The 27030-nt window shown below is 41.2% G+C and overlaps 1 protein-coding gene and 1 long non-coding RNA gene across 10 annotated transcripts in view; one reads left to right on the plus strand and one right to left on the minus strand.

Annotated features, from left to right (window-relative positions):
• The first annotated feature begins 2239 nt into the window (after positions 1 to 2239).
• Positions 2240 to 8294, plus strand: LOC135983192 (uncharacterized). The gene is made up of 2 exons (XR_010600744.1): positions 2240 to 2935; positions 8146 to 8294. It is a non-coding gene; the product is annotated as an uncharacterized LOC135983192 (long non-coding RNA).
• Positions 6682 to 27030, minus strand: part of CLMN (calmin) — a 128167-nt gene continuing 107818 nt past the window's right edge. For all 9 annotated transcript variants that reach the window (XM_024103143.3, XM_042858678.2, XM_008165762.4 and 6 more), the window contains 6 exons: positions 26486 to 26568; positions 23560 to 24930; positions 22186 to 22367; positions 20442 to 20502; positions 19209 to 19276; positions 6682 to 17405 (listed from right to left, as the gene is read on the minus strand). In XM_024103143.3, coding sequence (XP_023958911.2) covers positions 17252 to 17405; positions 19209 to 19276; positions 20442 to 20502; positions 22186 to 22367; positions 23560 to 24930; positions 26486 to 26568 — 1919 coding nt within the window. In that variant the 3' untranslated portion in view covers positions 6682 to 17251. The remainder of the gene's footprint in view (positions 17406 to 19208; positions 19277 to 20441; positions 20503 to 22185; positions 22368 to 23559; positions 24931 to 26485; positions 26569 to 27030) is intronic.

Consider the following 27030-nt stretch of genomic DNA (forward strand, 5'->3'; position numbering starts at 1 on the left):
TTTCTTCACAAATTTCTTACAAAGATTTTAACACTAGGCTATGTAATGTAGCCTGTGCAATACAGAACACTAAACAAGTACAACATGCAGAGCATTTCAACTTCCTGGACATCCTGTAATGTGTTTTTATTATATATTATTATTGTTGTTATTTATTATTATTATTATTATTATTATTATTAAAACAGGTTGATTTAGGGTTACCATATTTCAACAATCAAAAAAGAGGACGGGAGGAGCCCCACCCTAGCCCCGCCCCTGTCCTAGCCCCGCCCCCATCCTGTCCTAGCCCCGCCCCTGCCCCTTCCACTCCCTCCCACTTCCTGCCCCCTCAGAACCCCCAACCCTCCCCCCCACTCCTTGTCCCTTGACTGCCCCCCAGGACTCCACCCCCTCCCTAAGCCTCCCTGCCTCTTGTCCCCTGACAGCCCCCCCCCAGAACTCCTGACCCATCTAAACCCCTCTGCTCCCTGTCCCCTGACTGCCCCCTCCTGGGACCCCTGCTCCTAACTGCCCTCCAGAACCCCACCCCCTATCTAAGACTCCCTGTTCCTTGTCCCCTAACTGCCCCCTCCTAAGACCCCCCCCAACTGTCCCCCAGGACCCTACCTCCTACCTGTACCCTGACTGCCCAAAACCTTATCCACCCTCCCCCAGAAAGCCCGCCCCGAACTCCCGACCCCCCCCGCTCCTTGTCCCCTGACTGCCCCCTCCTGGGACCTGTGCTCCTAACTGCCCTCCAGAACCCCACCCCCTACCTAAGCCTCCCTGTTCCTTGTCCCCTAACTGCCCCCTCCTGAGACCCCCCCCCACCTGTACCCTGACTGCCCAAAACCTTACACCCCCAACCCCCAGACAGCCCCCCCCAGAACTCCCAAACACACACCCCCCGCTCCTTGTCCCCTAACTGCCCCCTCCTGAGACCCCCCCACCTGTACCCTGACTACCCAAAACCTTACACCCCCAACCCCCAGACAGCCCCCCCCAAACTCCCTGACCCATCCAACCCTCCCCCTGCTCCCTGTCTCTTGATTACCCCCCCCCAGAACCTCCCTGCCGCTTCTCTGACCCCCAGCCCCCTTACTGTGCTGCAGAGCCACGTGCTCGACAGCGGGGGAGGGCAGCAGGCTCGGAGCTCCAGACGAACGGCCGCCGGCGATCTGTGAGTGCAGGGAGGGGGAGGGAGAGGAGGAGTGGTGTCAAGTTTCAGGAGGGAGGAGGGGGAAGTGCAAGCAGGGCTCTGGCTTTGGCTGTTGGAGCACCGGCTGCTTTGTAAGCCGCGCGCACGCTCTGCATGGGGGCGGGGGAGGAGGGGAAGTCCGGACAGTGACAAATTCCCCCCGGACGCTATTTTTAACCCGAAAAAGCCGGACATGTCCGGGGGAATCCGGACGAATGGTAACCCTAGGTTGATTGGATTGAGCAAGAGAAATAGGCATTGCCAACTAATTAAAATCTCTAACAAAAAAGGAAGGGATAGCTCAGTTGTTTGAGCATTGGCCTACTTAAACCCAGCGTTGTGAGTTCAATCCTTGAGGGAGCCATTTAGGGATCTGAGGCAAAAATCTGTCAGCAACAGTACTTGCTCGTGCTGTGAAGACAGGGGACAGGACGGGACTGGACTGGACTCAATGACCTTTCAAGGTCCTTTCCAGTTCTATGAGAGAGGTATATCTCCATATTAAAAAATAAATAAAAAATTGATGTCTTCTTCCATGTGACAAATGTTGTAAGGCAAAGAGAAATTTCTTTTTTTCCATTTCAAAATTTATACTGTTTAGTTGTGTTTTGTTTTTATTCTGTCATGAGAGATTTTTTTCCCCTATTTGTGTTAGAATACTCAAAATTGCAACCTTTAAAATTATTTTACTCAGTCTGTTCCGGTACTTGGCTTTGTTCATGCTATTGAGTTTTGAAATCATGCCAGGAGAAAATAGGTCGTGCTTTTTGGCTCTGTGCATCTGCTCAGTGTTCTAAAATGGATCCTGAAGTGATTTCTTACTGTAAGTCAATGGTGACCTCTATTGTTCTCTGCTGTTGAGACCAGCTACAATGTTGTCTTGTTACTTTACTACACACACTACATACAGTTTCACTGACACATTTTGAAATAAGCTAACAATTTTCTGGGAGGGAGTATTGCCCCACGGTTGAAGCAAATTGCTGGGAAGCAACAGACCATTTCTATTCTCAGTTCTGGCACTGGACTTGCTGTGACTCTTTGGTCAAGTCACTAAAATCTAATTTTCATCTGGACTGCAACCTGGCTGCCATTTTTCTAATTCGTAATTTTGCACTAGCATGTCTGCAGCTGCAATAAATTACAAGCACAAATGCTTATGACTTACCATTGTTACAAAAATATAAGGCAAAACAATACCCAAACAGAGTCCATTTTAAAAACCTAGACTGGGACTTTCAAAGGAGCCCAAGGGAATTTCAGTTAGATTTGGGCATCTAACTCCTTAAGGCTCCTTTGCAGATCTTATTAGCCCTGGGCTTTTGTGGTCTGTGCCTCATGCTACCCATCTGTAAATGAAGACTAATGTTTCAATGACATGGTGTTCAAACCCCACAAGTCAGGAATGGTTTAATGGGCTGCTAGGAACCCAATCACTCCCCTGACACCTGAAGCAGGTGCCAGGCTTCAAGGGAGAAGCTATAAAGGTGAGAGCCCAGCTCTGTTGGCAGCTCGCAAGGAGGGGGAGCAGACTCTCACTGCAGGAGAGAAGGCTCGCAGGGGCCAGAAATTGAGGAAAATGCTGCCTATAAGAGTGTCCCTGAGGGAAATTAGGCCCAGCCCAGAACCATTGCCTTGTTTAGCTGCCAATGACCAATTTAGGCTTGCATGAGGTGAAGCAGGGCAGAGGCATTTGTTCTTGGTGTGCTGCAGAGCCCTGGAGAGCTGAAGATTCTGCTGAGGACTGAGCCCGGGGTGAGGGGTAGGAATGTGTTTCTCTGTGTGTATGTTTTGAGTGACTAAAATACACTTTTGCTGCTTTTTATTCCTGTTAAGCAATGGGTTTGCCCAAGAGAAACAGAGGTTATAATTGACATGCAGCATCTTTACTTGTGATGATTTCAAAAGGAAAGAGCCCAGCTTGACTTTACAGATCCCCGGTTACGCTCACAGGCTGGCAGTTATAAAACTCATCATTTTGACTCAACAGAGCAAGAAACAAATCTGGAACCCCATATTGCCATTTTTATCAAAATTGTGTATGTGCTATAAAATGGTATCTGTTGAATGACACTTGGACCAATGACTTAAACACTAAAAAAAATCTTAATATTGAATTAATTAATCCGTTTCTCTGGTAAACAAAGACTTTTCTGTATTTGTTGATCTGAAACTTGCTTGTTCATTTTGTCAGGAAAGAAACACAACCAATAGCGATCTAGACACTCCTGCTTTTGCATATCAAATATAATATTTATTTGTGTCAGTGACTGTCACACAGTACAATATTGGTAAAGGGAAATCTAAGTACACAATTATTCCTAGGAAGCAATTTTTTCATATGAGCTGTATAGTTTTTGATGATTAATCAGAACAATGGTTTTAACCTGAAATGAAAACACATCTCTTGAGATAAAGAAACTAGAGCAAAAAGTTTATGCTGACAGCTTTGGAAGTGACTTGGATCACAACTAATAACAACACAAATCATCACTATGCCCATTTCTCTCCTTCCAAGTCTATAACATTTATTAATGAAGAGATCTGATTTACATGGGAACACTTACAAAAATATGTCAGTTTCAAGGGAAATGCAGTTAACTTTGGTACAGTATTAAATATAAGGGAAAGGTTTTATTCTCCAGTGATTAAACCAGAAAGCAGGTAGCCAGACCTTTGGGGGCCAGATCCTCAACTGGTACAACCTGTCAGTCAATGGAGCTCTGGTATTTTATGCCACCTGAGGATTGGGCCCTGGGATTCTACTTCCAGCTCTGTCACTGATTCTTGGTAAAACTTTGGGCAAGTCATTTAACCTCTCTTGCCTCATTTTAGCCATCTGTAACACAAGTATAAGAATATATCTCCTGGAGGTATTAGGAGAATTTTATTAACTAGCAATTGTAATACACTTGAGATTCTTAGACCATGAGGGGTATATAAGAATTATTACTCTGCAAAGTGAAAGATTTACCTGCAATATATAGTAATGGCTGACAGACAAATAATGTAGCTAGATTATCATTTTCTTATTAAACATACACATGGCAAAGTAAATTCCACAAGTGCACAGACCAGCCATAAAACATTACTGCAAAGATATTGAATTCAAAGTATTTACAACAGATGGAGCTATATATTTCACTTTGATCAACTCACATTTTGTTCAAAGGTAGCATGTATATCGAGGCAGGGGGAAAAATCGGTAGCTAACAGCACTACCCACTCAAGGATTGCATAAAGTCACTAGGAAGGCATTTAGAAATGATTGTAATAAGCTCTCCTGAAGTTTATCTTTGCAAGTCAAAAATTACCTACATACATGTTATTAATATCTAAGGACAGAGGTGTTGGTCAAGTCTGAGACTGTTGCAAATGTAAAAGCCATAGGCGCTGACTTCGTGGGTGCTCCGGGGCTGGAGCACCCATGGGGAAAAATTAGTGGGTGCTCTGCACCCACTGGCAGCCAAACTCCCCTCCTCCCCCCTCTGAGCGGCTACCACCAAACAGCTGTTTGGCAGCTTTAGCACATCCTGGGAGGGGGGCGGAGTAGAGCGGGACCATGATGCACTCAGAGGAAGAGGTGGGGCCGGGGCAGGGATTTGGGGAAGGAGTTGGAATAGGGGCAGGGAGGGGGCTGAGTTGGGGTCGGGACTTTGGGGAAGGGATTGGAATGGGGGTGGGGCCTCATGGAAGGGGTGGAGTGGGGGCATCGTGGGGGCAGAGGTGGGGTCGAGCACCCAGGGGAAAGAGGGAAAGTCGGCACCTATGGTACAAGCAATTACATGTGGCATTACTTTCAGCTCCTAGTAATCCAAGTCCATCCACTCATACATTCCCAGTGTTCAAATCCTGCACTCCATAGACACACGACTCCTAAGGCCTGTAGAACTTTGGCCCTACAGGCTTGGCCCTCAATTCTGCAGTTAATATTCACCTGATATCAGGATCTCACCAAGCCTGCTAAGTACTTAGGCAGTATCCTTAGCCACTGTACCACAACAGCGCATTGAAATGCTACCCCAATCAACAGCCTTAGTGCTAAAGACGTACAGACCCACAGCAGCCACACCCCAGGCCCCTCATTGGATGGACCGGCAGCACTCTCATTAGGTACCGGGGCTATTTAAAGACCGCAACAGGAAGAGGATGGAAGCTATCTGAGCAATAGACCATTGCCTGTTGGATGCTGCCTAGATCGCCTTGCCTGACCCTGCCTTGCTGCCTCGCCCAACCTCACCTCCCCAATCAGCTGATCTAGCCCCATGGATTGGATCTTCCGGCTACAGACTCTTGTGAGAATGCCAACCATTGCCCCAGACTGCCTCTGATACCGATTGACCTCCTGCCAACCTGACCACCCATGCACACTTGACTGCTGCTTGGACTGCCCCTAGTCCACCTTGGCAAACAGGCATTACATCTGAACAGCCCCAATTGCAGGATCAGGGCCACATATTGCAACAAATGTTGCAAATGTTTTTGTTTTGTTCCTAACTCTATCCTCATGCAAGTACCATTAAGAACCACAAGCTGAGTTCCATTGTTCTAAGCATTTATTATATCTAGGGACCAGATCTTGCACTGCTGAAGTGAGTGGAAGTTTTGCATTTACACCACTGGAAGCAGGATTGGGCCAGTATTAGTAACAGATCCTTAGAGGTACTTACTACCTGCAGGATTTAGGTGGGAAAGGATGGTCCAAAGGTTAAGTACTTCCCTACCTCAGTAGGGTATTGTGGAGGATAACTACATTAAACAGTGTGAGGTGTGTGGATTCTACAGTAAGGGGGGCCATTTAAAGTACCCAAGATAGATAGCCCATTAAACTTTCTGCTCTGATTCAGGCTATCACACATTTATTGAAAGATAACCCACAATTCTCTTCCCTACCACCTTCCTTTGTTTATGTGCATGTCTAAGTTTGTCCATTTTAGATTGTAAGCTCTTGAGGACAGAGATCCAGGCCCTGGTTCTCTGTGTTTCATTGTGCTTCTGCTACTTCCCCATCACTGATGTTCTGCAAGAGAAGTGACTGGGGAACACTGTAAAATGGATTCAGGAATCAGCTATTCACCTATTTAGCCACCAGTTCAAATGCTTAAAATCATAAGTGAAAAGGAGCTCAGTCAGTCTTATTCTAAAGCTGACATTTATCCACCTCTGGAAATGCATGATTCAGCAAAATTATTTTTGGAAGCTTACATAAGGCTTGACCCGATATACCTGATTCTACATGCTGGTAAACCTTCACCTTCCTAAACTCAACATCTACTCTTTTTAAAAAGTGACTGGGAGAGAAAATTAGGCTCCTGTTTTCTAACAATCGCTGTCTGTAAGTTTTCTGCTTGTCAAACTGTTTCTTAAGATTTCTTTATAACAAGCAAATACCGTCTCTTAGCATGAAAATAACATTATTGGAAACAGAATGGTTTCTCCTGAAAAAGTAAATGTAGCAAAGGAATTTCTCAGCATGGGAAAATATGCAGACAACAGATACGTACAGAAATTCTGTCCATTTATTTCAAAATTGGAGGTTTTATAAAATAAATTTTGAAGCTATTCACTCTTGCATCCTAGTGTGATTACAGAGCAACAGTTTCCAAAAGTTACCTCTTTTTGCTATTCGTATCAACTCTACACAAAACATTTTATTTCTCTTAATTTTTTCTTCACAAAAATCAGCACTGAACAATAATTGCAAACATTCAGGGTGGACTACTGTCCTGACCAAGAAAATATTCAGACGTATTTACAGATAAACTTCACTGTCTTTTAAATCCATACTTCCTTCTTAATACCAGTTAGAGTTTCAAATTCTCCTCGCTATTCAGCACAATGCAAGTGTGTGTGTGTGTATATAGAACAAAGAGGGCCAAGTTCTGCCCTCAGTTATCTCCCCAGAACAAGTCAATGGGGGTCTAACAATCATATCAGTGGGGTTGCATTAATGTAACCAAATTAAAGAATTTGGCACATATATTTGAACAACGTGCACAGAGTTGGTTTGATGGTGAGGCAGCAAACACTCATTTAAATAACCAGCATCCTTGACGATTAGTCAAAGAAAGGGAATGCTAATTAAAAACAAATGTACATTCATTTAAGTTTGCTGATGGATGTTTACTCCTGGCACAAAAGTCCCTCTAACTCCTTCAGTAACCTAGCACTTTACATATTAAAATTTAAACTGAAAAACAGTAACAAAAGTACAGTAAGTTAAGTAAGTTCATCTGTATTTTACAGGTAAGAGTAACATAGCTGAAAGTGTTAGCATACCTGAAGCACCAGTTAAGTTATGGTCCGTTAAGTCAATTATAATGAGATCACAAATGAAAGAAGATGGTATGATCCTTATAATTAAAAACAGAAGAGTTTGACTAAACAAAAGTAATACATTATTCCATGTTTCAGAAAAAAAAAAAAAAGTGAAGAATTGGATCACTGATTTCTAAGGATGGGCAGCATTTAGTCATCGAGATGAGATTCTCCACCCTTAATCATTTTGAGGGTACCTAACCAGACATTATTAATATTTATTTGTTACCATAGCACCGAGGAGCCCCAGTCATGCACCAAGACCTCTTTGTGCTAGGCCCTGTACAAACACAAAACAATTTACAAGAAGAATTTACAAGAAGTCCCACTGAAACTAATGAGGCTATTTGTGGAGTAAGGTATCTCAGAACATGAGCAAGGTTATTGGAATCTGGTCCTTGTTGAATGGGCATGTTTTTGTATTCTCGTGAGGTGAATTTGTTCCCCATTCCCCAGCAATAAAACCACAAATCAGGCTGTTAGTGACATTTTATTTCCTTCTCATATAGAAGTTAAAAATATAATAACCACTACTTAAAGGGTGATTTCATGTCCCTTAAGCAGAGATAGCTATTGCTAACATAAGCCTAGTGTTTCTTTCAGAGTGTGAAAATAAGGTATATTTCTCTCTCTTTTTTTTTAACCAGCAATAACCATTGCCTGGAAAGGGGGCAGCAGAAATTCTACTGAAGAGGAAGGACACTTTTTTTGACAAAGACTTCAGAGTGAAAGAACAATGCTTTGGTGGTCACTCAAGAAATGAACATGGCTTTAGCCCTTGAGAGTAAAGGGATCATCCAAGGTTCCTAAAAATAAGAAGCATGATTCCATTTCCCTCCCATGCCTTATTGTCGTATTCTGTTTAAATAAATTATATAAATGGATTAAGCATTCTGATTATACTTTCCCACATAAATTAATACCTAAAGATCCACTCCTTCACTGTACAGCTTTGGCAGTTTTGTGCTGTTCCAAAAAAAATAGTGCAAGTGGTATACTTATTGAAGAGAGGATTATAACAATTACAAATTAGACGTCATCGAAGTAGCATTATCACTGACACACAGTATTGCTTCTTGAGAAAAAAAAACACCTTTTTCCTGCAGTGTTAAGGTTGCAAAGTAAATAAATAACATTAGGAAATGGAAAATGTAAGGTTCCTACAGCAATGCTAACCTGTCCCCATTGCACATAAATGTATGCAATAAAATACTACACATGGGCAGATTGCGGCCCAGCTCGCATGGCAGTGCAGGGACATAATGGGGGTACCGTGCAAGATATTGTATATCAGGATACTTCCTCCACCCTGCACAGATGGAGACAGATTGTCAGATCTTATGGGCAAGGACTGTCTTTTAGTTCTGTGTTTGTATAGTGCATATCTCAATTGTGTCTTGCCCGGCCTAGGGCTTCTAGGCACTATGATAAAACAAATAAAGAATAATGAGGAAGTGGAATGGGGCAGGTGGAACCACAGCTCTGATCCCCAATGCACCAGGTGGCACAGCTATGCCTGGTATGGATCCAGCCCAGTTAACTCCCTCCTTGGAGAAGAAGAAACCAGGAGGGAGAGTGACACTCTCTAAATCACAATCTCCCCCCTGAGCTGCTCCAGAGGTCACATGCCCATGTGCTGTCCCTCACTTAAGTCTGGTCTACACTTAAATATTAGAACAACCTAGTAGCTATGTCACTCAGAGCTGTGAAAAATTTCACATCCTGAGCACCATAATTAGGTTGATCTAATCCCCAGGACAGACACAGCTAGGTCAGAGAGGTGGACTGACTACATGGATGGAAAAACCCCTTCTGATGATGTAGGAAGCAACTACATTACTGTGCCTCAAAGGTGTAGCTGCAGCTCTGCAACTGTGCCACGGTAGCGTTTGTAGTGTAGATATAGCCTCTGTCCAAATACCTATCTCACAATCTAGCCTTTAAGAAAATGAGGAACAGAAAGTGAGGAACATAGGATCAGTACTGTAGGAATCTTCACTCCTGCATTTCGTGGGCTTTTAGAAACCCCATATTAACTGTGCAATCTTAATATTGCATTTGTACATTTTTGCATTTAATTTCCCTGTTTTTCTTCTCGTGTGGGCGGGAGGAAGGGGGGGGGGGGTAAAAAGTCTCCATTAACTTGCTTGAAAGACTAAGGTTCTGATCCTGCAACTCTTATTCATGCAAATAAATCATCTTGTTCACATTGGGAGACTCAATGAAGTGAATGGGACTATTAAGTGAATAAGGACCTAGGTGAGCTGGCTCTTAAAGTGGCAGGTGCTCTTAGTCTGCCTTATGGTGTAAGTGCTTAAGTTGATTTAAAGCCACCATAAGGTTCTGATCTTGCAAGCTACTGAGTGCCAATATGTCCTATTGACTTCAATGGAAGTTGAGGACACTTAGATTTCATAGGACACATTCAATGCCTTGGCAGGATTTAGCCCTAAATCCTTAAAGCTGGCACAGATTAATTGAATATTAGATTACATTACTAAGTGCTCACTTATGAAAGACCCCATTTCTTTAAGGTCTTGGTCCTGCAATTGGATCAGTGCAGGTGAACTCTTGCGCCTGCGTGAAGTCCCACTGAAATCAATGGGGCACTGTACACCTGTTACATCTGTATAAAATCAGAATAAATTCATTGACATCAATAGAGTTATTCCGGACTTACATTTCTTTAGATGAGAGCAGTGTTTTGAGCAATGCATGGAAAATTTCAGCCCCTAAAGTGAGTTTTTTAAAAAGCTAAGGATACAGTGAGGAAAAGTGGGTCATCACTTAACCTATTTTGCAACCTTAACTACAAGTTTCACCACAAAACAAAAGCTGTAAAGCATCTATTTTAAAGGTTGTATTATATACAATTTTATATGATCATTCACCATATTTTTCAAGACTACTATTCATTGACTCACCTGACTCATATTTGCAGTTATTTTGTCATGTCTGCAAATTATGCATAAAATTGCATTACTTATCTGATATTAATTTTCTCATGATTTACAATGAATAGTAAGTATAACATTCATAAAATTATACATACTCTTAAAATGTTTTTACAGCTTTCAAACATAGATAAAATAAATCATTGTGATACAAAATAATATTTCATCTTTAAAACCGTTTTTCTTAGTTGAACTTTTAAGCTTTCTATAAGATTCTGTAGACACTTCAATTACACTGTAGAAATTCCATTAAAATAAGTTTTAGAGCTCAAGCCATCAAAAATATTGATGGTATTTAAAATGGGACTGTATTTTTTAAGGCTACACAAATGAAACTTGTATGGGTCACACCCACTGTGCTGACCCATTATTATCTATTTGGCAAGGGCTGCATTAATTTTCAGTTTGATTATATGCTTGCCTAATTTTGCAACTGAAAATGGAGTAAGAATCTGCCAGATAATTTATATGAAATTTCCTCCTTAAACATCATACCCTTTTTTACATAGGCCCAGATTCTTAAAGATAATTATGCATTGCTGCACTCAGCATCACAATGCCTACTTGATTTAGGAGCCTACATATAATTTGCAAAAGGGATTTAGGCACCTATGAGTAAAAAACTGAGGCCCCAATTCAGGAATGCATCCTTATTCAGGAAGGGCACTTAAGTAAGTACATGCCTAGGTTTAAGCATATGCTTAAGTGCTTCCCTGAATCAGGGCTTAATTATGTGCCTGAATATGGATTTGTGTGTCTAGCTTTAGACACTCAGATTAACAACTTTGGCCTCAGTGACTAGATCAATGTTACACAGCTAGGAACAGAACTGAAGAATCCCAGTCCTCTGCTCTAATCACCCACTTTTAATTTCTCCTCATTTCTGCCAAGCAACATTCCTATTGCTGCTGACATTGCCCACCAGCTCTTAAAACATTAGATACCCCTGGCTAGTCCTGCATTCTTTAAGCAAAACTCTCATGAACTTAAATGGGAGTTTTTCCGAAGTAAAGACTTCAGGATCAGGCTCCCATGCGGCAACATACCAATAGTGTACACAAAGTCTGATTACTGGTTAAATGCCTTGGTACATTTTAAGTACGCTGCATGTGGAATGCATTATTGAAAGGAATGGGAGTTTTTTTCATGGACTTGAGTAGGAGCAGGATTGAGCCCTAAATGCATATCATTGTAATTAATGGGACTTGAGTGCTTAAATGGGTGCCATTTGTGTCCAGTGCTGAGTATTCCAATAGACTGAGTGTTCCTTAAGGTGAGTGAGATCATATCTTTTATTGGACCAACTTCTGTTGGTGAGATAGACAAGCTTTCGAGCTACACAGAGCTCTTCTTCAGGTTGGGGAAAGGTACTAAGAGTGTCACAGCTAAATACAAGATTGAACAGATAGTTTAGCATAATTAGTTGCACATATTGTAAGGGACCATTCAAGCTGAACTGTCCTGCTAACACCCCTGTAGTTTTAGGACAAAAAGGGGGGCTAGTGGGTTACAGATTGTTATATATAATAAGCCATAAATCCAGTGTCCCTATTAAGACCATGATTTTTAGTGTCTAGCAAAGTTATGAATTTAAGCTCCCAGGCTCATCTTTCGAAAGTGTTGTGCAGATTTCCTTTGAGGATGAGAACTGATCGGTCAGATAAGGAGTTCCTTAAGGAGTTTATCAGAGGTTAATCACACCAGTAAGAATCACCCTTTGTTCTTTACCCTCAGTCCCCTTATTTAACAGCTGAATAACAGAGGCAAGATCAATTTTGTAGCAGTGAAAACAGCTCAATACATCATGGGTCCATCTAGAACTGTACTCAGCCTTTTAACACAAAGGGACATAACCCCACCCCACCCCCACCTCTGTTCATGGGATAGATTTGATAGTATTATGTTTAATCTGAATGATCTGTTATTAACTGCATGATGTTTAAGACAACAGCTGCAGACTATATGAGGTTTAATCTGCATGATCTGTTGCTTGAGTAGATATTAATCAGTGGGCTGGAATGAAAATAATATAGCTGTCCTTGTAGCCAGGTATTTCCTGGCAAGGAGATCTTTTTGGAAGGCTCTCACAGACACTACTGGCATCAAGCTGTGTTATATAGTTTCTGAGTTATCTTAATGATCTTTATGGTTGACTTTGTTTATTTCCTTGAGACATCCAATGAGCTCCTCTTGGTGAAATCAGTTTTTTGAGGAAGGATGTTTGGTTTCTTTGTTATAACAATGCCAGCTTTCTAAATATTTGGGAAACAAGAGATTATATCCAAGTTTCAAGAGATTTCTCTTGAAGCTCAAGAGTCTTGCAAGAACCAGAAAGAGCCTGATAAAATAATCTATTCAAGAATTTGTCATGAACAGAAGGAGTCTCCCTGTAGCGTTAACCAAATGTTACAGAGAAGTGAAGTCTTTTGCCCTAAATTACTGTATAGTGTTACTATGTGTGTTAAACAGCTGCCATGCTCTACCTCGGAGTTGGCTGCACTTCAGAAGTGGGTGCAGTGATTCTCGTATTATGTTTTGCAAAGGGATCCTTTGGGAGAAAAGGCACTAGTTCAACACAAGATATTTATCTAACTATGAAGATTCCAAAATTGTCATTGTGTGTGTGCCACTGAAACCTAAAATGTTTGAGTCAGTGCGAAGTAATGGAAACAGCTGCAAGCATGGCTATGAGTTTTTCTTGTTCAGACTATCACCAGGTTCAACCATCACTGGAATTCGTGGCCTCTTACGGTCTATTTTTTTGAGTATTCAGACATTTTGACTTCACAAATTACATTCATGCAGTGTACAGCTACAGTAAGGCATGTACAGTAACTCCTCGCTTAATGTTGTAGTTATGTTCCTGAAAAATGCAACTTTAAGCAAAACAATGTTAAGCAAATCCAATTTCCTCATAAAAATTAATGTAAATGGGGGGGTTAGGTCCCAGGGAAATTTTTTTCACCGGACAAAAAACTATATTTGTGTGTATATATATATATAGATATAGATATATCAATATCTATATCTATACACACACACACACACACACAATATAAGTTTTAAACAAACAATTTAATACCTTACACAGCAATGATGATTGTGAAGCTTGGTTGAGGTGGTGAAGTTAGAGGGTGGAAGAAGGTGGAATATTTCCCAGGGAATGCCTTACTACTAAATGATGAACTAGCAGTTGGCTGAGCCCTCAAGAGTTAACACGTTGTTAATGTAGCCTCACACTCTACAAGGCAGCACAAATGGAGGGGAGGGGAGGGGAGACAGCATGGCAGACAGAGACACACACCCGGTGTGTGTGAGAGAGCGAGATGCGCATTGCCCCTTTAAGTACACTAACCCCACTCTAAGTGCATTGCCTTTTTAAGTAGATCAGTAAGTTGATACAGCAGCTGCTGTCAGTAAGCTCCCTCCGTCCTGAGCCCTGTTGTGTGTCCCTTCTGCTCTATGTAGATGGGGAAGGCGGGGGGCAGGAGCAGGGGGACACCCTGACATTAGCCCTCTTCTTCTCCCCTCCACCCCCCCCCTCCCTCCGCACAGCAAGCAGAAGGCTCCCGGGAGCAGCTCCAAGGCATAGGGCAGGAGCAGCATACGGCTGATGTGGGGGGAGGGACAGCTGAACTGCCGGCAATTGATAGCCTGCTGGGCAGCTGCCACACAGGGAACTTAGGGGAGCGGGGAGCTGATGGGGGGCTGCCAGTCCACCCAGGTTCCAAGCCCCCACCACTAGCTCCAACAGGCTGCTCTTTCTGCAAGCAGTGGACAAAACAGGCAGCTGCCAAACAACATTATAAGGGAGCATTGCGCAACTTTAAACAAGCATGTTCTCTAATTGATCATCAACGTAACAACATTAACCAGGATGACGTTAAGTGAGGAGTTACTGTATCTATGCCATGCCAAGAGTCCTAGTCCATTGTGAGATCAGAGGTAACTTAACCAATCACTGCCCTTACACTACAGCTAAGTTGCATCCAACAATTTGATTGGTTGTATAGGGAGACTGCACAGCTGATGGATTAGTTGGCCCACTTGCCATAACCGTGCAACAGCACCGGCTTTTGGCCACTAATTATTAAATAACTCGTCAGACTTCAGGGATAGCTGCATGAAGTAAATGTCACAATACAAAAATCAGTTACCGTCCAATTGTCTGATCAACAAAAAGTGTACTCAGCTCAGTGTCTGGTTTGTGGTACTTTTTTTCCCTTTTTAACAAAGGCAGTGAGACTTTATCCAGGATCACCCAGAGTTCCTCCAGAGAAGTGCCAGATATGCGGAGACTTTTCTCAATTCTGTCATCTCTCTTCTAGAGATAGGCCTGAACCAAAACCTTGGACCTACTTCCCCTCAAATTTTGGGTGAAGTCCAGATCTGAATCTGCTTCGCAAATTTATGGCTTGGACCCATCTCTACTCTCGTCTGATGTTGGCAAAGGACTAGAAGATCCTTATAACGGACAGATGGAAAGAGCCCAAGGGTGAAATCCTGGCTTTAGTGATATCAGTGGCAATATTCTTATTGACTTAAATGGGCCATGATTTCACCCCAAGTGTTTAAACTATCATCCTATGCAGCATTATCTTCTAATCCTAATTGCACCTCCAAGATGAGGTGTTACTGAAAGAGGTCATAACAAGCTAATATCAAGAACCTATACAATAATTTAGTGCAGTGTGCAACGAAGGAAATACTCAGCAGACAGCAAGCCTTTAACAACTTTGAAGCATGTACAAATGAAGTGCTTAACATTCAAGTACATATATATGTCCTGTCTTCAAAGAGCTTTTATTTAAGATGAGCACTAAAAATAGCGTACTGAAAGGGAATCTTAAACATACAGCCTCTTATTATAAATACTTTTTATTCTAACAAAGTTGAGTGCAAGCCCATGAAACACCTCTTTTTTTTTTTATGAGGCGCTTTGTGGTCTGATGTATGGATGTTTAAATAGAACCAGCAGCATTACATGTCCTCATGAGGGCATCGTGAAGTCAAAATGTGCCTGTGGTGGCAGATGACTACACCAGAAATACCATGGGTAGAAGTTATTGCTATTGCCAAGTAGGCGACCCCAAGCTTATACCCCTGATTCCCATTCTGGCTAAAAGCTCAGTATACGCTATAAAGAAATCACTGACATCTTCATGCTTTTACTGTCCCATTTCTATACTGTTTTTGATCAAAAGACTAAGACCAAATGCAAGCCAGGATTGTTGCTATTTGTCTGGCGCTAGAAGTCCCTTCATATGTACTTGAAATTTTCAGAAAGAAGTAATACAGGCTGCCGACATTTTTCTGGATCTATTTCTCCAGTAGTCATTTCTTCCCCTATTGATCTCAGTGCTTATAATCTTCTTGAGTTGCACCTCCACCTCAGAAGGTGATAAGCTGGGTTTTTTATGATTTTTAGTGTCTTCAAAGGCAGAGTCTTCATATGATCTGATAAGTGCAATTCACTGATGCACCTGTTCCAGAGGCTGAATGGTAAAGGACAAGGAAGTAGATAACTCAGCAGAAGAAGCAAGAGATCCCAACTGATGTTTTCCTTCTGTAAAAATCTGCTTTGGATTGAATGATTAATCATTTATTTTAGAGAGATGCTCCTTGAAAGATATTTTAGAAGGTGGCCTCTTTGTCAGTGGTGTATAAAAAGAAGAAATGTCAATGTTTCCTGAGGTATCCTCTATCAAAGTCTCTATACCAGGCTCTCCTTTCCTTCCTTTAAATCTCTTCTGGTAGCAGCTACCTTGATCTTTCTTTTTTTTACAGCCAATTTGCTAATATAGAGGGTACAATGTTCAAAGATGAGAGGACAAAGATGAGAGGCTCAGAATAATGTTTCCTTGTATTTCACTAATGGAAATGTATTAGCTTCTCCTTCACCTTCATTCCAGACTTGAGCAAAGAATCTATATACAACAGAAAAACTTACACATCACCACAGATTCTGAGTGCCTTCCAGTAAAGCATGACTATACATCTGTCATGTACTATTTGTTCTCTCATATTATTCCCAGGAGACGTGTGTGCAATAGAGTATCTTGTTTTGGTAGCATTTTAGGTTTTTATTAAATATAGCAAGATTTATATTTGCAATTCCTCTGCCAAGACACAGTAACAATATGGGCCAAATTTTGATCTCAGTTACACTGGTGTAATTCTGATGCAATTCCATTGAAGTAAATGAAGTTATAGGTGCAGCAGATCAGAATCTGCTCCCATGTGTTTGAAAAGTCCTTTCAACTGAAAACAAAACACACGATGGAAGAATAATTGATGGAGGAAGGTTAAGCTTCTTCTACCAAAGTATTTCCACTGGAAATACAGAAAAGAGCTTATTTCAAGCCCTGCCAATGTGGATGACCAAGCTTTGACATGAAGTCACACATTACCCTTCTTTCACAGCTACATGGCCCTAGGTAAATAAGTGTAGCCAGAGGAACAATTTTTGAAGAGTGGAGCTCTAAATCATCTGTGTCTCTACTAATAATTATCAATTTTATTTAGCATTTTATAAAGCAAGGCACAAATGTACAAAAATTGTGTATATTAAATCATCCCATTTTCATATATATATCTATATATATATCTACACAATGTCACAATATAAAATGTGCTACAACATTATCAATAGCACATTAGTAAGTTAAGACTAATCTTCGTATCACCTTTAAAACCAGACCCTATATTTATCTGTGCTTCACCTGAAGGAACCGATTTATATGCATACACATGAAAAAAATCAAGCCACTGTCTTTTATTATTCCCACACTCACAGAAATCAAAATTTGTTGCTAACAAGATGCGGAAGGAGCAACAGGCAGTAGACCAGCACCCAGAGGAAAACAATGAAGTAAAATAACTCGGGTTGCTCTACATATGGAGGTTCAGGAGGTGGAATAGCATTCTCCGGAGCCTCTAAGTCTTTTTTCTTCCTGCAAAAATGGATGAGAGAGAGAGGTTGGGTTGGGGAAGGAAAACAACTGTAAATGTGCAGTGGATTGACTGAAGTTGTTGATGGAAAGATGGGAAGAACTATGAGGCAGTAGTTCAATTAATCTTACAGTCCAGCCAGCTAGAGAGCGAGTCAAAACTGTGAGGTACACAAGGGGTTGTGCAGTATCACTTCTTAGGAGCCAATGCACACAACTGTTTTAAGCCTCTGACAACTTCGGGCTGATTCTCACGTAGTGTCAATCAGTGCAACTCCCACTGAAGTCAATGGAGTTATGCCAATTTACATCGGTTGAGGTTCCACCCCTAACTGTAAACACCTATGAATATTGGGCAGTGTTCAAATATGGATTTTTAATTGAAACAAAGCTAAGATTATCAAAAATTGTTAGTGATATTGGGTGTCCAACTTGAGACATCTTAAAGGGACTTCATTTTCACAGGGTGGACCCGCAGCACTTTTTGAAAATCAGATCCGATTCAGGTTTCTCAAGATGGGCACTCACAAATCACTAGTCACTTCTGAAAATGCTCTCTGAAAAGGGTTTCAAATACTTGGAGTAATGAAGCCATTTATTTTGAAAGTTCTTGCCCAGATGGGTTTTGAACAATTTAATTATACATCGATAGCATACATTGGAAATCTTTTCTTGAGGGTGGGTGGATTCTCTGATGCTATTTGGTCAAAGTTCTCAAAAGTCTGAAATGAAATTTAAGGACTAACAAGAGCAACTCCAACATTTGCAAACTGGGAGATTTCATTGGGTCCTGTAATGCAAAACCACCACCACCACTTGGCACTTATATAGAGCTTTCCTTCTTCAGAGTGCCATAATTAAATCAGGAGAGACCTCAGGAGCACATTTTAAATGACACAAGATGACCCGGGACAGCAAACCATCCACATTTTACTAATGTGAACACAGCATCTTCTTCAGTGTGGTTCTTTTTAAATTTTAACTTTGAATAAATTTGCCAGTTTTTCAGTGAAATATATTCCTATGTTCTCTTTTGTTTTCGGAGTAACTCTGCAGATTTGCTTTCATTCTTCTTACTGAAAATCTGACTGGATATCAAAGGTAGTGAGTTTCATGCTAGAGTTTTGCAAACAGTCATAATGTGATACATTGTTTACACAGTTTTCAGAAAGTGTGGCACTATCAATCATGTAAATGAGAACTGGACACTCCTTTTTCCAATAGCATTTTTGCATGTTTTCCGTAATTAACTCCTGTGACCACTAATTAAGAGCCAAATTCTGGCTCCATTCAAGTCAATGCAAAACCCTCTTTGGCCTCAAGTAGAGGCCTTATCTACACTGTAGCTGCACTCCTGCAAAAAAAGTCCCAGGATAGACAAGGCCATGCACTGGCTGGAGCAGTCTCCTAGGGGCCACTGGCCCAGGATCATTGGAGCACATCACATTTTAACTCCACCCTCTCCCATTCTTTCCTTGCCCTGGAATGTCCCCTCCACCAAGTGTGGTATGCTGTTGGCTCATGGGGGAATCCTCAGCATCCCAATTAACACAGCTCTAAGTCTCCCTTGCTATGTGCAAAGAAGATCTAGCCAAGGTTGACAATCTGCCACTATATATCTATACCTACCAAATTTTGTACTTCAGACCTGTGAGGAGTTGTGCTGAATCCTATTCCATGCCAGTGCCTATAATTTTCTAAAGTATACATCAGTCTCAACCACTGCAAAATAATTCTGAATCTCACTTTAGAACACTTGTACAAGATTCTAGAAGTCTTGGATGCCATGAAAAAGACACTACCCACCTGATAATTAACAGATTTGTGCTTTCATCCATGTCTGTGTTCTTCTGTTTATTTTCACTAACATGTTCCTAAAATTACATATTTATAAACAAAATCACAATGAAAAGAGTCAAATGGCTTTTAAACAAGCATCAAAGACAGCGACAAAGATAGCAGCTGATTTTAAGTTAGGTACAAAAATCTTTCTAAATTTTACTCCAACAAAATAAGATCTGGCTTATACTACATTCCCCTTGCATCCAACACCTCAGTCTGATATCAACAATAGTGAAACACAAGCAGCCACAGACATTGCTGCTTCCAATATTTTTTATTCACAGTGGGTGACATTCTCGTTCCTTGCATACACTTTGAGTAGCTGAGCTTTATGGATGAAGTGTGTGTGCATTAAATCCTGGCTCCATTGAAATTAATGCAAAATCCCTATTGACTTCAAGGAGGTCTGGATTTCACCTTGTGTTTGGGAGAGTCACAGTCCCAGCTCAAAGAGGTGGAATGCAGCTGCATCATCACCTATTGCCTCTCTGTGCTACATACATCAATCTAGGGCCCAGTGAGGTAATGAACACCTCTTGAGAGAACAAGACAAACCACATCTACCACTGTGTTCTATTGTGCTATTAATTTCAGTGGCATAGGACTGAGCCATTAGTCAAGTGGCATGATGCAACAACCCGTGCAAGTTTGAGGCAATAAACCCAATCCTATGAGGTACTTGTGAAATGCTCAGCAATGTGCAGGACGGGTCATAAATGAGGTGTTGGGAGGCTACTGCACATAAAATACAGAGCATACATCATGTTCCTTGCTATTTACTGAATAGCAGAAAGTGTCACTGTAGAATTAAAGAAAACTCACTATGCAAGAATGGCAGCCAAAGTGAAATGTCAAGTCACTGACTGCTACAAAAATATTGAAATTACAATGTAGTCCCCAAATAGTTTGTATAATTGCATGATTAGACATTCCTTTGTGGATATACTTAATAACCCGAGGTTTGATTAAAAATTGTTTGTATTTTCCTTTAAAGCTTTTCTTTATTCCTAATATCTTAGTGCTTAAACCAGAAATTCTATGACTTTCATTTAATCAACAGGTTTATATTTGGTTGTGTTTTAGCAATCACATATAATTACTTTTTATAATTAGTAATCTACCACTTATTAGGCGTGTGATTTTAGGAGATAATTAGAGGTAATGAATGGGAGACACTAAATTTTTCCACATACTAACCTTTTCACTGGGATTAGGAATCCTTTTTCGGAGGTAAACACTGGAGTCGCTGTAGCTAACCCTGAAAAGTAAATAAAAATAAACTTTAAGTTCACAGAGGCAAATTTTCACAGGGGCTTTAACCTCAACAAATGCCCCTGCAGTTTTATGTACATCATCTTCAAGATATGCAAAACCTCAAATACACATTCAAATTCATGTTTTTAGGCATACAAAATGTTCAGGTGCAATTTCAGAAGCTGCTTTGGAAAATCTGGCCATGATATGAAAAACTAGCAACATTCCACTTTGAATAATTTCTGAAAAGCAATATCTTGATAGGTGTTGAAGGTGCACAAACCTAGGGCTACCATATGTCTGGATTTCCCCGGACATGTCCGGCTTTTTGGTCTATAAATAGCCGTCCGGGGGGGATTTCTAAAAATCTAAAAATGTCTGGGATTTTCCCCCGATCGGCTATTTATAGACAGAAAAGCGGCGGCCAAGTGCCACTCGGCAGCCAAAGCCCCTTCCCTGCTCCCCCCATCCCCTGCAGCCCCACCACGCCGTCCGGCCCCGCAGCTGTCTTCCCCCCTCCTCCCTTCCCCTGAACGCTCTGCCCCCCTGCTCCTCCCCTCCCCTGCTTCCCGTGAATCAGATCTTCGCAGGAAGTCTGAAAAGAAGCAGGGGCAGGCAGGCGGCAGCAGCAGGTAAGCTGGGGTGGGGGGTGAGGAGAGCTCCGGGGAGGCGCGGCCCTGGCCGAGTGGCTCCCTCCGGCCCGGGCGGAGCGGTGCCCGGCAGCCCTAGCGGCTCTGGCCCTGGCTCCAGCGGCTCGGGCCCGGGTTGGGCCCCGGGGCACCAACACCGGTTCTGGCCGAGTGCACTGGCCCAACCCCAGCCGAGCACCTCCGGCCCGGCCCCAAGCCCTGCGACCCCGGCCAGAGCGCAGCCCAATTCCTGGGCTCTTTAAAGCCGGCCCTGGTCAGGGGACAGGGAGGAGGGTGGGGTTTGGGAGTTCTGAGGGGGGCGGTCAGGGGGTGGGAAGTGAGAGGGAGTGGATGGGGGTGGGGCAGGGCAGGGGCGGGGCTAGAGCGGGGCTCCTCCCCCCCAGTGTCCTCTTTTTTGCTTGTGGAAATATGGTAACCCTAACAAACCCCATTAGATTGAAGTCAGACTAGATCCCCAAACTGTTACCATTTGTGCTCTGTTTTCTTTTTTGAACTTATTTTATCATGAAAGGTATTACAATGGTGGTTAATGTATAGGAAGCTTGGAGAAACTGAGTTAATGGGATTCTGGAAGTGAATTTCTATTGAGTTTGTTGCAGCTCTGATTAAACTCTTCACCAAAATGGCACAAATCCATTTTTGTTCAAATATTGCAACTAAACTAATATTCAAAAGAAACAGGAGTGAGAGTTAACTGAATGTTTCAATCATATATGTATAGAAATAATATGGGACATCAACCATTAAAGTAGTACAGTGGAGACACAGTGTCCGTGGTTATCTCTCCACTATAAGTACAATACACTTGTGTGTTAAACATGTTTAGGAATCTGTTTGGCTTTGCACGTGTAGACAAATCCAGTTGTGTTATGACGTCACATTGTTATTGGTTCCCCCAATATGTTTGTGACTGTAACATAGAGAAGCCCAGTGGGGATAACATGTTCTAGCTAAATGAGATTTGTTCAGAAACATACTACTGAAAAACAGTTTTACATCAAGGCATATTGAAGACTCCATAAAAGTTAATTAATTACCTGGAAAACTCCTGATAATCAATGATTTCTTCTTTTGGTTTATCAGGTAACTGTGTAGTCCCAGTTTCTGAAGTCTGAAAGTTTTCTGCTTGGATCACATTTTTCCTTTTTTCCTTCCTTTTACTGCTTATTTCTGATCTCAACATTGCTGATGATATATCCTCCAACTGGTCTACCATGACCTGTTTTAAAGAGAGATTTTCCATTAGACAATGACAAAAATAATACAGCTTTGCCATGACCCAGCTTTCAGATGTCTAATGTTTAGTCTGCGCTCCATAGCAGTGAATTGCATTTAATGTATAAAGATCTCACTGAACAGTATAAAAAAAGAACAGTTCTTCTTAGTAAGCAAGTTGTTGCTTAAAGGTTGAATTCGGCACATAGGGCTACATCATGCCACCAGTTCTTAAATAAAACTCCTCGTTTCTTTCAAAGTGGAATTTTGTATAAGAAATAATGGCACAACATGGCCCCTGGAAAGGATCACTTCAGATTTTTCTAACACATCTCTGATAAAAGCAAACAGCCTGTACTCTGTAGTAGTTTTAGTTCAGATAATCTATATAAGGGTCTGTCTTCACATGAAAGTTCTAGCAGAATACGATAAAGTGTGAATTTAAACTGCTGTAGTTATACCAGTGTAACTCCCCAGGTGAACACTCTTATTACAGAATAAAAATGCCCCTTTCCAGTTTATCTTATGTCATTTTGGAAGGGGTTTAAGCTAAACTGAAAAAAGACACTCTTATTCCAGAATAAGTGTGTCCACATAGTGAATTAGACTGGTATATCACTTTAACTATACCAGTGTAATTATAACAGTATAGCTGGTACAAACCTTAACTTTACTTGTGTGGTTAGTCCCATTCAAGTTAATATGACTACTTGTGTGAGGAAAGTTACTCAAGTGTGTGAGTGCAGGCCCTTAGATTTATACTCTTTAGGGCAGGAATTGTCTTCACTTGTATGTTTTGTATAGCAAGCATGCCGTTGGCCCTTAACAGCAACAGCTGTAATACCTAGGAGCCATCCCCATGACAGAAGGTTTATAAGCCAATATGATCACAGTGTCAGCTACACAGACACATTAGACAGTTATTTTAAATGCTAGTGGTATCCCATGAAAAAGTCTCATTTGGGTAGTAGTATTAGGGCTCATATTATATTGCCTGCAGCTGTTATGAGAACATTATCACACATGAGCCAATTCTGACATTCCATCCAGCAGAGGGCAGTGGTACACAATGTTTTGAGAGACTAGACATAGCGTATTTAATACAATTATTCAAAAGTCTTGTAGTGAAATTAAGGTGTTGGGGCCAACTTATACAAGCTAGTAGATGGCTGAAATTTAAAAATCAAGATGCGTACCTCAGGATTTTCTGGATTTGTAGAATCTTGAGAGTTTGTGGATATGCTGCCGTCTTCCTTGAGTTCCATATTCTTTCCTATTCGGGCAGCCTGTACTTTTTCAGAGGAGGACTTAGTGGAACTGTCAGGATCCACCTTCTCCTCTTCCATGTCCTCAACAACCATTTCTGCTGGAGAGACACTCAGGTTGGTTTGCAGACCTGGGTCCAGAATGCCTCCTTCATTGTTTAGTACCAATGGCTCCCCTTCATGCAAATAATTCACTGATAGCAAAGTCTGTGGTGAGCTGTTTTCTGAAACATAAGAGGCAGGACTAGGCTTAGCAAAAGCTTCCAAAACTGCTGATATGGGAACATTGTAATGTGGGTAGTAGAAAAGATCATGGGGAATTACAGAAACTTTCAAAGAATTTGATGACATTTTAGCTGAAGATCCATCTTCACTATGACTATCGAGATTCTCAGGAATTTTTGTAACTGGTGGGGTTGAATTTTCAGATTTGCAAGACAAAGATATTTCCATTTGACCTTTGAGATCAGAATCCTTGGATGAACAATTGGTATCTTGTACTGTCTGAAAAACAGGTGATTGTTCTGGATGTTCATACCCGTCTGGAAGTTTTTTAGATATTTCTTCATCTAGTAGACACAAAACATATTTACGTATATCCTCTTCTTTGGAAGCATTTTCCTGTAGAAAAGTTGAAGTTATGGGTTCAGTGTTTTCTACTAGATTTGTTGGTTCATTTGTATGTGCATCTGAAGTCTGAGATAATGGGCTCAAAGAACAACTATCCCCTGTTTTGTTGACTAATGAGTCCTTAATTTCATTGTTGCATTCAGGAGACATCTTTATAGTAAATTCTTCTTTAGAAGATGATTCTGAATCACCTGTGTCAACAGCATTTTTCTGATCAGGCAAAATAGTTGCTGAAAGATCATCATTCTGTTTCAGTTGATCATCAGATATGCTCCTCTCATTCTGAATCAGTTTATCACTAAGAACTTCCCAAGAGGAACTGGATTCAAAACTGACAGATCCTGTAATCTGCAAAGAGGTAGGCCTCTGAGGTTCTTCTGCAGACAACAAAACCAATGACTCTTCTGAGACTCTCTGTGAATTATCTGATAGTGGTTGATTCAATCTGTCATTAAGTTCTTCATCTGCAATTTCTGACTGGAGTTCCTCGGGCAAATCACGGACACAAACCTTTGTAGGAGGAGAGTGGCTCCTTTCATGGTTAACAGTGTACATACGTTCTCCATTTTCATTCAATATCAAGATCTTGCCCTCTTGTTCTGAAGATGCATCTTTGATTTGGACATACGTGGCTTCAATTGGGATTTTCTTATCAGGATCTGAAAAATCCTCCTATAAAGGATGATATAGCATTAAACAGTAATTTACATATCACTTTAGATTTTCAAATTGTCCCATTTTGTAAGTCAGGAAACTGAATTAACGAGGTTAAACTGTACAAGGCCACACAGCAAGTCCCTGACACAGTCAGATTAGAATTAGAAGATTCCAGTTAGGGTGACCAGATGTTCCGATTTTAAAGGGACAGTCCCAATTTTTGGGTCTTTATCTTATATAGACTCCTATTACCCCCCACCCCCGACCCGATTTTTCACATTTGCTGTCTGGTCACCGTAATCCCAGTTCTCAATCATTAATTCAATTCACCTCTCCATACGGCCTTTTTGGGGATACCTGTTTTATTAAGTACAGAAACTGGAGTAAAATAAACCCAAGAGTCCACTAACTACTGTAGATCATATTGATCTGCTAGTCTGATTTTTTTATTTACAATCTGATCTCGGCAGCTTATCTGAAAAGTAGGAAGAAATTTGAGTTTTTTTCTCACTCATAAAATACAATTAACAAACCGTAAAAATTGATGCTGTAAAACACAAGTAGGTTGAATAATGCAACTGGAGGCTTTATTAAACATAAATCTGAAGAAAACTAGTAGCAAAGTAACTTGAATGTGTAAGAGCTGTGTTTTTATCTGCTACTTGAGGAAGAACAAGAAAACTATCATCCTGCTTCTCCTGGGGAACAAACATCCTTGGAATCGCCTTTTCATACCAAAAAGGTGTAATTTAAATTAGTGATGACCAACCGCAAGAGATCTGAGGTTCAGATAAGCCCTGAAATATCTGGCTGCTTATACAGATTTAAATGTGATCTCTCCAGTTCCTACTTTGCTCTGATTCTCTTCAGCTCTTTGAACGTCTCCTATCCTTTAATTTCCCTTCCTCTGTTCCACAACAAACTCCTCTACCAGAGCCCCAGAAGACCCTCTTCATCCCCGACATGAAGTTTGCTTATCTACCAGCATTTTCCCATAAATCCCAAACTGGCCCCTTATCAAAGGTAAGGACTGCAGTGAAATCCTGACCCCATTTAAGTCAATTGAAGTTTTTTCCACTGACTTCAGTGAGATCATGATTTCACCTCTGCGGTCTTGAATCTGGTACTATGTCTTTTGAACATCACCACCAATCTGAGCTCAAATCTCATGAGATTTGAAGACAGAAACCAGTCCAACAAAGTCTGCCAAATTGTCTGAAATCTGGAGGTAGATTTTAGCACAAGGAGAAAGCCTATTAAGATTCAGGGATGAGAGAGGAGTGGGGTAGTACTTATTTGAATTGATCCTAACTTTTGTAAAACAGCTTTGGGTTTAATGTTTGGATTGAGTCTTATTTTCTCCAAAGCAGTTTAATGGCCCCAACTTAAAACCTAAGGTATTGGATCAGACAAACACAACAGGAATCACTAAAATATGATGTGGCTTTTAAACCACTTGGAATAAATTGTTTGTAATAATTATGAAGGTAAAAATGAGAACACATATCTGACTTCCTCAAGGATGCCATGACAAATTATGAAAATACTACTTTATGAAAGAAAAGCGTACCCCTTCTATCTCTTGGAAATGCTCCAGAAATTGTGCCACATACGTCATAATTGATTGTTCATCAGGTGACTCAACCATTATATCTATGGAGAAAAAACACAAAGCACTTGGCTCTTAAATACTGAAAGAGGACTTGCACAGAAATGGGCCTTGAGAGGCATATCCTACTTTTATGATTCAAGGTAGAAACATTCTTATGAAAACCCAGACTTATTTTATTTTATTTTATTTTTGAGGAGAGAAGGCAGAATCCTCTTAATCATTGATGGAACCTAGAGGATCCCTCAGTCTCCTCCACCTTAATACCCTTCCATCACTCCCCAAACTCAAACAAGTCCTAGGTCAGGGTCACCCTCCTTAGGATATTCCCATCATAGCCTGACAGAGCTGCTCTTTCACCAGTTAGTGGTTTCGTTGAGTGACAGGTAGTGATTTGTTTCCAATGGGAAAGCCAGGGATATCCTATGCCTCTAAATGGGTACCACTTGCATGCAGCCATCTGCCCACTTGCCATCAATTGCAGGTTTGAGGCCCAACTTCAATTA

This window comes from Chrysemys picta, chromosome 4 (assembly GCF_011386835.1).
Source record: "Chrysemys picta bellii isolate R12L10 chromosome 4, ASM1138683v2, whole genome shotgun sequence".
NCBI lineage: Eukaryota > Metazoa > Chordata > Testudines > Emydidae > Chrysemys > Chrysemys picta.